The following is a 14,320-nucleotide window of genomic DNA, read 5'->3' as shown; positions in this document are numbered from 1 at the left end:
TGGGTGGCCAGCGCCACGCCCGGCCGCCTTTGTCTCCCCCGTGGAAACGTTTGCACATCGCACCAGGTACTAATTTGAGGCTGAGTCGACCTAAGGGAGGCCCAGGACCGGTTCAGGATAATCGTCACTGGGTGTTGGCCGCGAACGGGAATCGTACTCGGGTTGCCGTGTTCGTAGCGCGGCGTAGCGCTAACCACCACTACACACAAAGACAAAGATCCCCTGTATAGCCTTAACAGACTGTCGGGGCAAGTGCTGTTAGCGAGCAGCACCTGTGAAGGCCGGCACGGCACACGAGGGGGTGGGCTGCAAGCACCACGCCCGGCCTCACAAAGACACTCACACACAGACAACAACAACAACAGCCGCCATTCGCCACTAAGTGGCGTTCATTCGCCACTAAGTGGCGTTGACGTCACCACGACGCTTGTGCCAGGCCATGTGCACCTTAAGGCCACGTGAAGTGTCGAACGCCCGCCGGCAGGAGGTTCACGGGACAGACCCAGCAGGTGCCACGGGTCGACTGACTGAGACGGCTAGCTGATGCGCCCCCCCGTGCCCCCCTACTGTGCCAACCCGCTGCGCTTTAGCCACCCGGCGCTCCGCTCGTTGTCGTGAGACACGCACACAGACAGACACACGCCAGACAAAGACACGCGCGTGCGATGCACAGGCCGATGTGAGCGCTGCGTCTGACCCCGCCGTGTGTGTGTGTGTGCGCGTGTGTTCGCGCCCGGCGGTGTTTCAGGTGTCCATTTTCCTGAAGGACAAAGTGCAGAGTTCTAACGGGCGCTTCGTCCTGCCAGTGTCAGGCCCGGTCCCTCTCGGAACGGAGAACCCCGGGACCATCAGGTGGGGTGTGGGTGGGGGGGCGGGGGTGCGCTGGTGAATGCGTGCGTGCGTGCACCTGGCCTGGCACAGGCGCCGCGGCGACGTCGCCGCCGCCGGGCGGCGAACGGCGGGGTTGTTGGCATTGGGCGTGCGAGGGAGTGGCGAGCGAGGCTCTCGTCTCGTTCGCAAGGAGGGACCCGGGGCATCGGCGGTCTGCCAGCGAGGGAGCGGCGATTGCTACCACCGCGTGTGCATGCGCGCGCAGTAAGAGCCCGTTATTTCGCAATGCACAACATCGGTTATTCGCCACGAGCCAAATCACCGTCACGAATGGCCCAATCGCGGCACGGCGCGTGGAGCAACGCCGCGCTCCACGACCAGAACAACGGCTCGTTCTGGTGGCGGTGAGCGTGCGGTGAGCGTGGGGTGAGCGTGCGGTGAGCGTGCGGTGAGCGTGGTGAGCGTGCGGTGAGCGTGCGGTGAGCGTGCGGTGAGCGTCGGTGCAGACCCGTCGCTTGGAACTTCACCTCGTTTGGTGCGCTCTGTGCAAGCCAACCCTCCCGGAAATGTCGTCTACGCCTATATAGGAAAGTCACAGAAAGGGACCGGAGTATAATTCCCTTCGCCTGCGGGACTAATCCAAAGTTTTGGATGGAATTGATGCTGGCTGTGTTGCGTGTGTGACGATGCCTACGCTGTGTGTGTGTGTAAGAGTTTGGAAAACAAATTTGGAAGAAAAATTTATATTTGGGCAGTGCCACTGGGGAGTGCCATTGTACATAGTTCGGAATATTAGATAATTTGGCAAGGCAACAGCCCCATATTTGTCGACTTAACAAGGGTTTACTGTAATCCCAATTGAGTCATTTTTTTTGCCGTTTCATTTTCGAGTTGGGGAAAATTTGGGCCCGTGACGCACAACGCCGGACACCACGAATATGAGTGGGTGGGTGAGTGAGTGAGTGGATGGGTGGGTGGGTGAGTGAGTGGGTGAGTGGATGGGTGTGTGGGTAGGTGAGTGGGTGGGTGGGTGAGTGAGTGAGTGGGTGAGTGGATGGGTGAGTGGGTGAGTGGATGGGTGAGTGGGTGAGTGGGTGAGTGGGTGAGTGGATGGGTGAGTGGGTGAGTGCGTGAGTGGGTGAGTGAGTGGTTGGGTGAGTGGATGGGTGAGTTGTGGTGGCGAACGAACCCGGCGGCCCGAGTTCGATTCCCACTCACAGCCACCACCGGTGACGATTATCTGAACCGGTCCTGGGCCTCCCCTAGGTCGACTCGGCCTCGAATGAGTACCTGGTACGGCGGTGTGTAAACATCGCCACTGGGGAGACAAAGGCGGTCGGGCGTGGTGCTGGCCACCCACCCACCCCCACCCCCCCATGTACCGTTCCGGCCTTCATAGGTGCTCGCTAACAGCACTTGCCCCCGACAGTCCGTTCAGGCTACACGGTGGGGGATCTTTGTCACGGGGAGCGGTGGTGCCCACCACCCACCCACCCAGGGCAACCCGAGTTCGATTCCCGCTCGCGACCGCCTGAACCGGTCCCCGGGGCCCCCTCCCCTAGGCCGGCTCGCTTTACGGGCCCCCCGACGGTTCGCTGAGGCTGCGGCTGCGGCGGGGTGCGGTGTGCCGGGTTGAGTGGGGCGAGGTGCTCTCCTTTTGTCACCGCGTGCAGGTTGTTCGCCCCTAGCGGGGAGGTGCTGCGCTGCGTGGGGTTTCCGGCAGGCGGCGCCTACTCGCCCGCGCTGCGAGACGGCTCCTGCGAGATCTACGGGGAGCGCGTCATCACGCTGGGCACCAACATGTGAGCGTGTACACACACGCGCTCGTGTACACGCGCTTGTGTGTACACACGCTCGCGTACACACGCTTGTGTACACGCGCGAGCGAGCGTGCACACGCTCACGTACACACACCCACGTACACGCTCGCGTACACACACTCGCGTACACACGCTCGCGTACACACACACTCGCGCTCACGTACACACACTCGCGTACACACGCTCGCGTACACACACACACTCTCATGTACACACGCTCGCGTACACACACTCGCGTACACACGCTCACGTACACACACACTCTCATGTACACACGCTCGCGTACACACACACACTCATGTACACACGCTCGTGTACACACACACGCTCACGCACACACGCTCGCGCGCACACACTCGCGTGCACACGCACTCGTACACACACTCGCGTGCACACACACTCGTACACACACTCGCGTGCACACACACTCGCGTACACACACACACGCGCTCACGTACACACGCGAGCACACGCGAGTCAGTACCTGCCTTTGAGCCTCCCCTAGGTAGCCTCGGCCCTAAACGGGGTGACCACGGTGCGGTGCGCAACCATCGGGTGGCGGGGGGAGAATGCGGCGGTGGCTGCCGCCACCACCACCACCACCCACCTGAGTGTACCACGTGGGCCGCGATCGCTTCTCTTCAACACGTAGGAAGATTTCGCCGCCAATATCATCCGTGACGCGGGTGATTTTTTTTGTTGGCGTTAGATCGCGTAGATGTATGAGAGCCGTGGCCGAATCGGCACGTTCCGTTTACGTAATTGGCCGTGTCGGGTGGTCGCGATCTATTTTGATTTTATTTCTACATCACGTGACTTTTACCCGAAAGAACCAATGAGTTCATCACGCTAAGTCCGCCAATTAAATGCTAATTTTTTATGCTAATTCCTTTGTCAAGGCGCTCTGCTTCCTCTCACGCAGCTTAAAGTTCGCGGTCTGAGCTTGGCTGTGTTTCGCTCCAGCGCTGTCCTCTAGACACAGTCTGCTCCCTTCACCTGATGAAGGCCACTTGTGTTGTGGCCGAAACGTCGTGAAATTTTTTTTTTTCACGTGACTTTACCGAATAGAACCAAAGGGTATAGAACCAATGAGTGAGTGTCGTAATTCCTGCAGTCACGAAATTCTTCAATCCTAGATCAAAACCTGCATCGTAGAGGCGGTCCCGAGAGTGGTGCGTGCCTGCGTGCCCTCTCGCCCCGCGGCATCCCGCGTCTGCGTTTTGCACAGGTACAGCACAACACGGAGTGTGGACACCGATCTGGCCGGAGCCACCAAGGCGTGCTCCCCACACGCCCAGGTGAGCCCAGATCTCCGTTGTGCGTTGCACGTGTGCTGTACGCGCGTTGAACTTCTTTCGCGCCGTACGTAGCCAACCGCGCTAATCTGTGGGTCTCTGTGGGTCTCTGTGTGTATGTTGAACTTCTTTTCCGCCGTACGTAGCCAACCGTGCGTCTCTGTGGATCTCTTGTGTGTATTCTTTTCCGCCGTACGTAGCCAACCGCGCTAATCTGTGGGTCTCTGTGGGTCTCTGCGTGCATGTTGAACTTCTTTCGCACCGTACGTAGCCAACCGTGCGTCTCTGTGGGTCTCTGTGGGTCTCTGTGTGTACGTTGAACTTCTTTTCCGCCGTACGTAGCCAACCGTGTGTCTCTGTGGGTCTCTGTGGGTCTCTGTGTGTATGTTGAACTTCTTTTGCACCGTGCGTAGCCAACCGTGGGTCTCTGTGGGTCTCTGTGTGTGTTCTTTTCCGCCGTACGTAGCCAACCGCGCTAATCTGTGGGTCTCTGTGGGTCTCTGTGTGCACGTTGAACTTTTTCTTCGCACCGTACGTAGCCAACCGTGTGTCTCTGTGGGTCTCTGTGCGTCTCTGTGTATGTGCGTTGAACTTCGGGTGGTGAAAATGCAGCCAGTTGGCGCAGTAAGTGGTACAGCTGGTGGTGCATTATTTCAGTCATCTCAGTCAGCCAACCCATGGCACCTGCTGGGTCTGTTCCTGTCAGCGAGCCTTCGACACTTCACGTGGCCTCAACGTGCACCAAGCCTGGCACAGGCGCGCCGTGGTGACGTCACCGTCACTTAGTGGCGAATGGCGGGATATTGGTATTGGTTGAACTTCTTTCCCACTGCACGAAGCCAACCGTGCTAATCGGTAGTCAGCATCTCACCACGGAGAGAGGGACACGCAAACTCCAAATATACAGCAGGCGTCAGAGTCGGCATTGAACCCACGACCTCCTGCATACCAGGCGAGGTAGTCAACATCTCACCACGGAGAGAGAGAGAGAGACACGCAAACTCCAAATATACAGCAGCAGGTGTCAGGGTCCGGATCGAACCCACGACCTCCTGTACACCAGGCGAGGTAGTTAACATCTCACCACGGAGAGATAGACACGCAAACTCCAAATATACAGCAGCAGGCGTCAGAGTCAGCATTGAACCCACGATCTCCTGCACACCAGGCAAGGTAGTCAACATCTCACCACGGAGAGAGAGAGAGAGACACGCAAACTCCAAATATACAGCAGCAGGCGTCAGGGTCGGGATCGAACCCACGACCTCCTGCACACCAGGCGAGGTCGTCAACATCTCTTAGTCACCGTGGCGCTCCAGTAAAGCAAACGTCTTACGTTAAGTTTCAAGTTTATTTTGTTTAACCCGGTCAAGGCTCAAGAGAGGAGGACTGAGGCTCAATTAGCGCTGCGTCAAATGCGAATTGGCTGATTCGCGGTGTGATTTGCAAAGTTGGCAGCTAGTAGGACATATGATTATTCAAGACCAAAGCTTCGTGTGTATGTGAATCTGTACGTGTGTGTGTGTATGTGAATCTGTATGTGTGTGTTGTGTCTGTGAATCTGTATGTGTGTTTGTGTATGTGAATATGTATGTGTGTGTTGTGTATGTGAATCTGTAGGTGTGTGTATGTGAATCTGTATGTGTGTATGTGAATCTGTAGGTGTGTGTATGTCAATCTGTGTGTGTATGTGAATCTGTAGGTATGTGTATGTGAATCTGTAGGTGTGTGTATGTGAATCTGTATGTGTGTTTGTATGTGAATCTGTATGTGTTTGTATGTGAATCTGTAGGTGTGTGTATGTGCATCTGTACGTGTGTTTGTATGTGAATCTGTATGTGTTTGTATGTGAATCTGTAGGTGTGTGTATGTGAATCTGTGTGTGTGTATGTGAATCTGTATGTATGTGTGTGTATGGGAATCTGTATGTGTGTGTGTGTATTAGTATGTAGGTTTGTGCATATGTTCATTTGCAGGTGTGTGTGTGTGAATCTGTAGGTGTGTGTGTGTATGTGCGTGGGTAGTAGGTGAGTGAGTGGGCGAGTGAATGGGTGAGTTGAGTGAATGGGTGAGTTGAGTGAATGGGTGAGTTGAGTGAATGGGTGAGCGCCCGCGAGTGTGACACCGCCCACCGCCCACCCACCTCGTGTGCCGGCTTTAGCATGCGCAGCTCCATACTCGCTAACAGCGCTTGCCCCGACACTCCGTTAAAGGCTATACCGGGGGGGGACCTTTGTCTCTGTGTGCAGGAGAGCTCCCTACCCAACCTCTTGGCCAAGGAGGAGCTGAATCTTCTTGCTCATCTCATGGGTGGGAGCCTTGGGCCGCAGGCCTCCGGGAGTGAATTTAAACTGCTGCTCTTCAACAGCGAGCGAGAGGAAGAGTGAGTCTCATCTTGATTTGAAGTTTTCCTGGCTGCAGGAATGCGTTACTCTTTGGTTCTTACGGTAAAGTCCACGTGGGTAGAAATAATAATAAAGAGGTCACGACGTTTCGGGCGCATCGCGAGCAATCGTCATCAGGTGAGACAGCTTCAGCAGTTTTCTCGCAGTGGTTGTCTCACCTGATGACGACTGCTTGTGTTGCGTGATCCGTTATCTTTTCTACCTGCGTGACTTTACCGAAAGAACCAAAGATTAAGAGTGAGTCTGTCCGCGCGCGCGCGCGCGTGTGTGTGTGTGTGTGTACCTGCTGAGGTGTCCGGTGAACATCAGCACCAGCCGTGGTGCAGCGGTTAGCGCTACGCAGACGCTACGAACCCGGCGATCCGAGTTCGCGTCCCGCTCACGGCCAACACCGGTGACGATTTTCTGAACCGGTCCTGGGCCTCCCCTAGGTCGGCTCAGCCTCGAATGAGTACCTGGTGCGGTGGTGTATAAACATCGCCACTGGGGAGACAAAGTCGGTCGGTCGAGCGTGGTGCTGGCCACCCACCCCCTCGTGTGTTGAACCGGACTTCACAGGTGCTGCTCGCTAACAGCACTTGCCCCAGCAGTCTGTTACAGGCTACACGGGGGACCTTTGCCCTGTCTACGTTGAACTTCTTTTGCATCGCACGTAGCCAACCGTGCTAATCGGAGGTCCGGGGGAAGGACGATGAGCATATAAATGATGAATAATAAAGGTTTTTGGGTGAGATCGCGTTATTTATAAATGTGTCGTAACCCTCCACCACCCGACACGGCCAATCAGCAAAAAAAAGTGTCACGTTGACAAAAGACAAAATAGTTCATTGCTTTCGCCCACCGGTGTGTTGAAGAGTGAATCCACAACATTGACAGTCTACGTGTTAAACTCAGCATATAAATGACTTTATGAGCTTATGAATATGTCGAATGAGTGGGTTTAAAGATGAGTTCATGAATTAACGAGTTAATGAATGGGTTGAATGATGAAATTGCTAAATGCATTTCATAATTAATGCATCATGTTTTAAATTACCTGACTGTTTAGTGAATTAATGAACAACGAATTTACGAGCGTGTTGACTTAACTAACGTGCTGACCATTAAGCCCGTTGCGCTAACGTGCTGACAGAGCGGCCCTCCTCGCGGGAGGACTCGCTCACAACGAGCTGACACCGCAGTGGCTAGGAGATGTTAACTACCTCGCCCGGTACGCAGGACGTCGTGGGTTCGATCCCGACCCTGACGACGCCCGCTGTATATGTGGAGTTTGCGTGTCTCTCTCTCTCCGTGGTGAGATGTTAACTACCTCGCCTGGTCTACAGGACGTCGTGGGTTCGATCCCGACCCTGACGACGCCCGCTGTATATGTGGAGTCTGCGTGTCTCTCTCTCTCTCCGTGGTGAGATGTTAACTACCTCGCCTGGTACACAGGAGGTCATGGGTTCGATCCCGACCCTGACGACGCCCGCTGTATATGTGGAGTTTGCGTGTCTCTCTCTCCGTGGTGAGATGTTAACTACCTCGCCTGGTCTACAGGACGTCGTGGGTTCGATCCCGACCCTGACGCCTGCTGCTGTGTATTTGGAGTCTGCGTGTCTCTCTCTCTCTCTCTCCGTGGTCGCGCGGATTTTTCTCCGGGTCCTACGGTTTTTGTCCCTCCACGTTCAGAATCAACGTCACGCGTTCAGAGTGTTTGACTGCTGCTGTAAATTCCCACATGATGATGATGATGATAAGCCCACGTCGTTGAGCTATCATTTGCAATAGCCAGGGTCGCTTTTGAAAAAGAGCGACGTAGCCCAGTAGCGGGCCTTACCTGGTAGAATAAACAGAAATAGTTGCGTAGTTTATAGCGGGGAGCTTGCTTGCTTCTCGTACAACATATATTTATTCATGTGCCTGTTTGTTCACTTTTGTCCTTTCCCCAGAGAGGCGCTGACCCTCCGATCGCACGACTCCCATCACCGCGTCATCAACATCAACGCCGCCAAGGTAGTCCGCCCTCTTCGCAGGCCGCCGCTGGGAAGCGATCGCCCCGCGGGGGAAGTAACCCGGCTCGGGGTCACGGGGCGTTGCAAGGCCCACCACAGGGGGCCACCGGCGGCCTGTCCCTCGGTGGCCCCTTGTGGTGGCGGCCCCACTGCCAACCCACGCCCACACACCTCCACCCACGCCCCCCACCCACACATCCCACCCACACCCCCACCCACACACCCCCACCCACACCCCCACTCACACCCCCACCCACACCCCCACTCACACCCACACCCACACACCCCACCCACACCCCCACTCACACCCCCCACCCACACCCCCCACCCACACCCCCACTCACACCCCCACCCAGACCTCCACCCAAACCCCCACCCACACACCCACACCCACACACCCCCACCCACACACCCCACCCACACCCCCACTCACACCCACACCCACACCCACACACCCCACCCACACCCCCACTCACACCCCCACCCAGACCCTCCCCCACACCCCCACCCACACTCACACCCACACACCCCACCCACACACCCCACCCACACACCCCCACTCACACCCACACCCCCACCCACACCCCCACCCACACCCCCACTCACACCCCCACCCAGACCCTCCCCCACACCCACAATCTCCACCCACACCTCCACCCACACCCCCACCCACACCCCCACCCACACCCCCACTCACACCCCCCCCCACACACCCACCCACACCCCCACTCACACCGCCACCCAGACCCCCCCCCACACTCACACCCACACCCCCACCCACAGTGTGGTTTGTCACGCAAACAAAACGTGTGATTTGCCCGACGATGCTGGTTGATGTAATTACCAGCGAAACGTCGTACTACTCGAATTAGAAACGTTGTGGATTCACTCTCCAACACACCGGTGGGCTCAAGTAGTCACTAATTGGTTTACGTGACAAACCTTACTGGCTGCTGCGTCGGGTGGTGGAGGGGTTACGACACAACATTTATACTTACGCGATCTGACCACAAAAACCCTTTATTATTAATAATAATAATATTGGTCGCGGAAAGCCTACTTGTCGGAGGGTAGAGCGCAGTCCGCACTAGCCCGCGAGATGATGCGTAACGCAGGCGAAACAAAAGACCGAGTTCGCGTAGCGGGTGACATCTCGAGCCGTGGTTCTTATCCTTCGCTGCAGCCCTGGGTCTCAATCGTACAAAACAAAAAAAATGTTAATAAATACATTAGGTTTAAAATTTGTATTTAAAGCTTTCGTGACTGCGGGGATTCATATTCTTGGTTCTTTCGGTAAAGTCACCACGTAGAAGGGAAACGATCAAGTGATAAAAATATAAAACGAGAAAATTCTCACGACGTTTCGACTGCAACACAAGCAATCATCATCAGGTGTGAAAACCACAGCAAGCTGGATAACTGCCAAATCGCTCTCCGTGGTGCTAACGTTAAGAAAAAACCGCCACTTTTTTCAAAGTTTTCTTGCTGTGGTTTTCACACCTGATGATGATTGCTTGTGTTGCAGTCGAAACGTCATGATAATTTTATTGTTTTATATTTTTATTTTTTCCCTTCTACGTGACTTTACCGAAAGAACCAAGAATATAAATACATTAGGGTTTGATTAAACAAAGTAAGTTGTAACGTACGTGCCCCATGCTTAATTTGCTTTTTCGATGATTTACCTCCTAAAAAAAATCTGGCCGCTGATGTAGAAAGAATCCAGCAGCATCCCCGATGCAATTTGCGTGACGATGCTACGCCCGGGGCAGCCGCACGACCAACCGCTTATTCTTACTCGCGCGACGTAGTTCCCCGTTCACTCATCAGAATATTGATTTAGACTGCAGAAGGAATCCGATGAGCTGTGAAGCTCTTTTGTCACAGATGTCCATTCGGGTCACGGGGGGTCAGAACGTCACAACGACAAACGGTACACAACGCGATGGTAGTGCAAAGTGCAAGAAATGGTAAACAAGTCACTCAAACACTTACAAATACAACACTAAACCATCGCCATCCTACCCAGGCAAAAGCTCACTGAGCAGTGGCGGATTAAGCTAGTGCGGGGCCTGTAGCATGATCTTCTTTGGTTCTTTCGGTAAAGTCACGTGGAATGAGAATAAAATAATAAAATAACACAATAAAATTCTCACGACGTTTCGGCCACAACGCAAGCGGCCGTCTTCAGGTGAAAGGAACAGACCTGTCGGGACGACAGAGCTTCAATGAACGACGTTAAGATTCGTAGCGACTTTTAAGCTGGTTGGGAGAAGTGAGGCACCTTGACAAAGGGGTTTACATATCAAATAGCTGAGGGATTAGCTTGTGACTGGTCACAGGAATGGCTATGTTAAAGTGAAAACCTACACATCCACAGAGGCAACTAGTAATTTAGCATTGAAATAGCTGAGGGATTAGCTTGTGACTGGTCACAGAAATGGCTATGTTAAAGTCAAAACCTACACATCCACAGAGGCAACTAGTAATTTAGCATTGAAATAGCTAAGGGATTAGCTTGTGCAAATAGCTGAGGGATTAGCTTGTGACTGGTCACAGAAATGGCTATGTTAAAGTCAAAACCTACACATCCACAGAGGCAACTAGTAATTTAGCATTGAAATAGCTAAGGGATTAGCTTGTGCAAATAACTGAGGGATTAGCTTGTGACTGGTCACAGAAATGGCTATGTTAAAGTCCTGTAGCATGATGTTATAAAGGGGCCCTAAATAAAAAAAAAACACGTAAATATTAAAACACACATTTCTTACTTTCATAGTAAAGTAATTGTATTTTTTCATTTGCTACACAGCCAGCTAATACGACAAATCGCTAACCTTAAACACCCGGTCGTTCGTACAAGCTGAAGGCGGTATAGTACTATAGTAATAGAGCGAGTGCAGAATCACTGAAACGGAATTGATAGCTTGAAAGCGTTTAGCGCGGGGCCCTTGAAAGTGCGGTGCCCGTCACATTGTGTAGCTACTTGTGCTGCTAGGATACTCCGGCACTGCCACTGAGGCATTCTTTTTCAGAAGCCACCCGGCCATCACAAATGATGAGCTCAACAAAGGCGGCCTATCGTCACGTGGACCTTCGTAGCGACCGTGTTATAAAAGTGCTCCCTAAAACGTCCGTCGCTCGGTATCCGATTTCCGCGTCGCGGAAGCTGACCGTGCGTGCAGTAAGGCCTGCCCGTCCCTTCTCTCGTCCCGCAGTCGCAGCCCAATCAAGAGCTGCAGAGGATCATGGGAGGCTTCTCCGACGAGGGGCACCCGGGGGAGGCCACGGGGGGGGAGGGCGCCAAGGGGGACGGCAGCCAAGAGCCCAGCAGCAAAGGCGAGGAGCTGCTGGCCATGATGGACGCGTTGTGATCGCGTCTGTGCGTGCGCTGTGCGTGTGGGGAGAGGGTATTGGTGGCGGTTGGCGCGCTGCTCTGCGAACCCGGCGACCCGAGTTCTATTCCCGCTCACGGCCAACACCAGTGACGGGTATCTGAACCGGTCCTGGGCCTCCTCCACTAGGTCGACTCAGCCTCAAATGAGTACCTGGTGCGGTGTGTAGTAAACATCGCCACTGGGGAGACAAAGGCAGCCGGGCGTGGTTCTGGCCACCCACCCCCTCGTGTACCGTTACCGGCCTTCATAGGTGCTGCTCGCTAACAGCACTTGCCCCTACAGTCTGTTCAGGCTATGCGGGGGATCCATAATCGAGGTTTTTTTGTCGGGTTAGAGCGTGTAAATATAAATGCGTCGTTAAACCCACCATGACCCGACACAGCCAATTAGTGAGCGTTTGTCACGTAAACAAAACGTGCCAATTCGCTACGAGCACAGCACTAACCGGTGTGTTGCAGATTAAAGCCACTACAACATTTACCATTCAAGTAGCCGTGATGATTTGCCGGATGATTCCAACAACAAAAACCAGCATCATCAGGCGACAGCCAGAGTTGTGGAGAAGTCCACCCTCCTGTTTCGGGGGAAACTAAGTTCGAGTCCCGCTCACAGCCGGTCGCGATTATCTCAACCGGTCCTGGAACCTCCCCGAGGTCGACTCAGCCTCAAATGAGTACCTGGTGCGGTGTGTAAAAACAACGGCACAGGGGAAACTCAAGTTAGGCCGGGCGTCGTGTTGGCCACCCACCCCTTCGTGTGCCGTGCCGGCCTAAATAGGTTCGCGCTAACAGCACTTGCCCCAACAGTCTGTTTGAGGCCCAATCCAGAACTGTCGAGGGTCATGGCAAGCTCTTTGATGTTCAAGGCTACACGAGGGGTCTTTGTGTTCGCGTTGTAATTATTTCTGGGTCGCACAATCCATTCGTAAAATCCAATTGCTTTAAGGTCGTGGTGAATGTAGCATTGCCTAGAGGCGGCAGGGGGCCGTGTGTATGTTGAACTTTTTTCGCACCGTACGTAGCCAACCGTGGTACATCGGAGGCGTTGGTCATGTGAACCGGGGCACCGTGGTGGCTCGGAGATGTAAAGTACCCTGCCTGGTATACAGAAGGTCGTGGGTTTGATCCGGAACCTCACGCCTGTTGTGTGTTTGGAGTTTTTTGCGTGTATCTATGTATCTGTCTCCCCGCGGCCGCGTGGATTTTTCTCCGGTTTTTCCCTCTGCCTTTAGAATCAACGTGCGTGTCGGGTATTTGGCCGCAAATAAAGCTCCACATGATGATGTTATCCAGTCCGTTGAGCGGTCTTTTGTGGTGGGCAGGTCGCTCGTGAAAAAGGGCTACGTAGCTCCAATGGGGCCTTCAGTAAAAAAAAAGAGCCTCGTTTCAGTTCCAGAGTTCACACTCCCGGCTGGGGTGAGGGGGCAGGGTTCAGCGGATCCAATCATTACAACAATTCGTACAATTGTAACAATTGCAATAATTCCAATGATATCTGTACCGGGCGCTCGACGGTTCACAGAGACGGTTGACCGCGAGACGGCAACGAGGTTGCGGAGGTGCCACCGGAAAGCCGGGCCAGAAAGAGGTGGGCCTATTCAGAGACGTTGCTGGGCCCACGACGGTACAACGGTTAGGGCCACGCGTGCCGACGTTGGGCCAACATTTGCCGGGTTGTGCTCGCCCGGATTCGATTTCCGACCCGGCTTGGTTTTTCCGCGTTGGTGGTTTGCTACGTTCTCCCCAAACCCCGTCCCCTAGCTCCTAAAGGTGGCACCACTGTGGCTAGGAGATGTTAACTACCTCGCCTGGTAATACAGGAGGTCGTGGGTTCGATCCCGACGATCAGTTGCCCTACCTTATTACAGACCAACTCAGACCTTATTGGTCACCCCGTGCCACCTTATAAATCTCAACGTTCATCCTACAAAGTCCCATCACAAGGGAGAGAAAAACACGAAATATACGTTTTTGTTTGCCCGCGTTGAAGCGGCTGTACTCCGTGTGGACCTGCAAACTCAATTCCCCTGTATAAGAATACGGAGTATAAACCGTGTGGGTTAGCAGGCATGCTATATCGATGTATCTCTATGGATTTTCTATTTATATGGGTCTCTGCGTGTCTCTGTCGGTCTCCATTTGTCTATAAGGGTCTCTATGTATCTCTGTGGGTCTCTATGTATTTATGACAGGTACGGGCGACTTGTTGGGGGTGGGGAATTCCTTCATCCAGCAGTGGATCGAGCATCTCCGACCGTGGTGGTGGTGAGTGAACTAAACAAGATGGCGGCGGCGCGTGCTTGTGCGCGCCGCCGCCATCTTGTTCAGTTCAAAACAGGTCGCACCGCGTCATCGACATCGTGCGACTTTTTTGGGGGGGAATTTTAAAATATATTGGCGACGTTTCGGGCAATGAACGCTTCTTCGTAGCAATGTGTTGAGTTTTGTTTTTAGAGTTTTTTTGTTTAATTTGTGCTTTCAACAACGCGCGACCCCCCCCACGCTCGGTGGTGACGTCACCTCCCGATCCACGGAAATCGATGCGGGTCGCGGGGAAACCGGTTTCTGTCAACGACCA

At 54.0% G+C, this 14,320-nt stretch overlaps 1 protein-coding gene across 1 annotated transcript in view; it reads left to right on the top strand.

The window, feature by feature from the left end:
• Nucleotides 1-13,030, top strand: part of LOC116955753 (protein OSCP1) — a 30,390-nt gene extending 17,360 nt beyond the window's left edge. Inside the window, 6 exon segments of the mRNA XM_032977040.2 lie at nt 749-852; nt 2,505-2,633; nt 3,880-3,949; nt 6,196-6,329; nt 8,283-8,346; nt 11,564-13,030. Of these exon segments, the coding sequence (XP_032832931.2) occupies nt 749-852; nt 2,505-2,633; nt 3,880-3,949; nt 6,196-6,329; nt 8,283-8,346; nt 11,564-11,719 (657 nt within the window). The 3' untranslated portion in view covers nt 11,720-13,030.
• The last annotated feature ends 1,290 nt before the right edge of the window (nt 13,031-14,320 follow it).

The sequence above is a fragment of the Petromyzon marinus genome, chromosome 61 (assembly GCF_048934315.1).
Source record: "Petromyzon marinus isolate PM22_M1 ecotype Great Lakes invasive population chromosome 61, UKy_Petmar_22M1.pri1.0, whole genome shotgun sequence".
Lineage (NCBI taxonomy): Eukaryota > Metazoa > Chordata > Hyperoartia > Petromyzontiformes > Petromyzontidae > Petromyzon > Petromyzon marinus.
The sequence above is the reverse complement of the archived record's forward strand: the minus strand, read 5'-3'. Positions and strand labels throughout refer to the sequence as shown.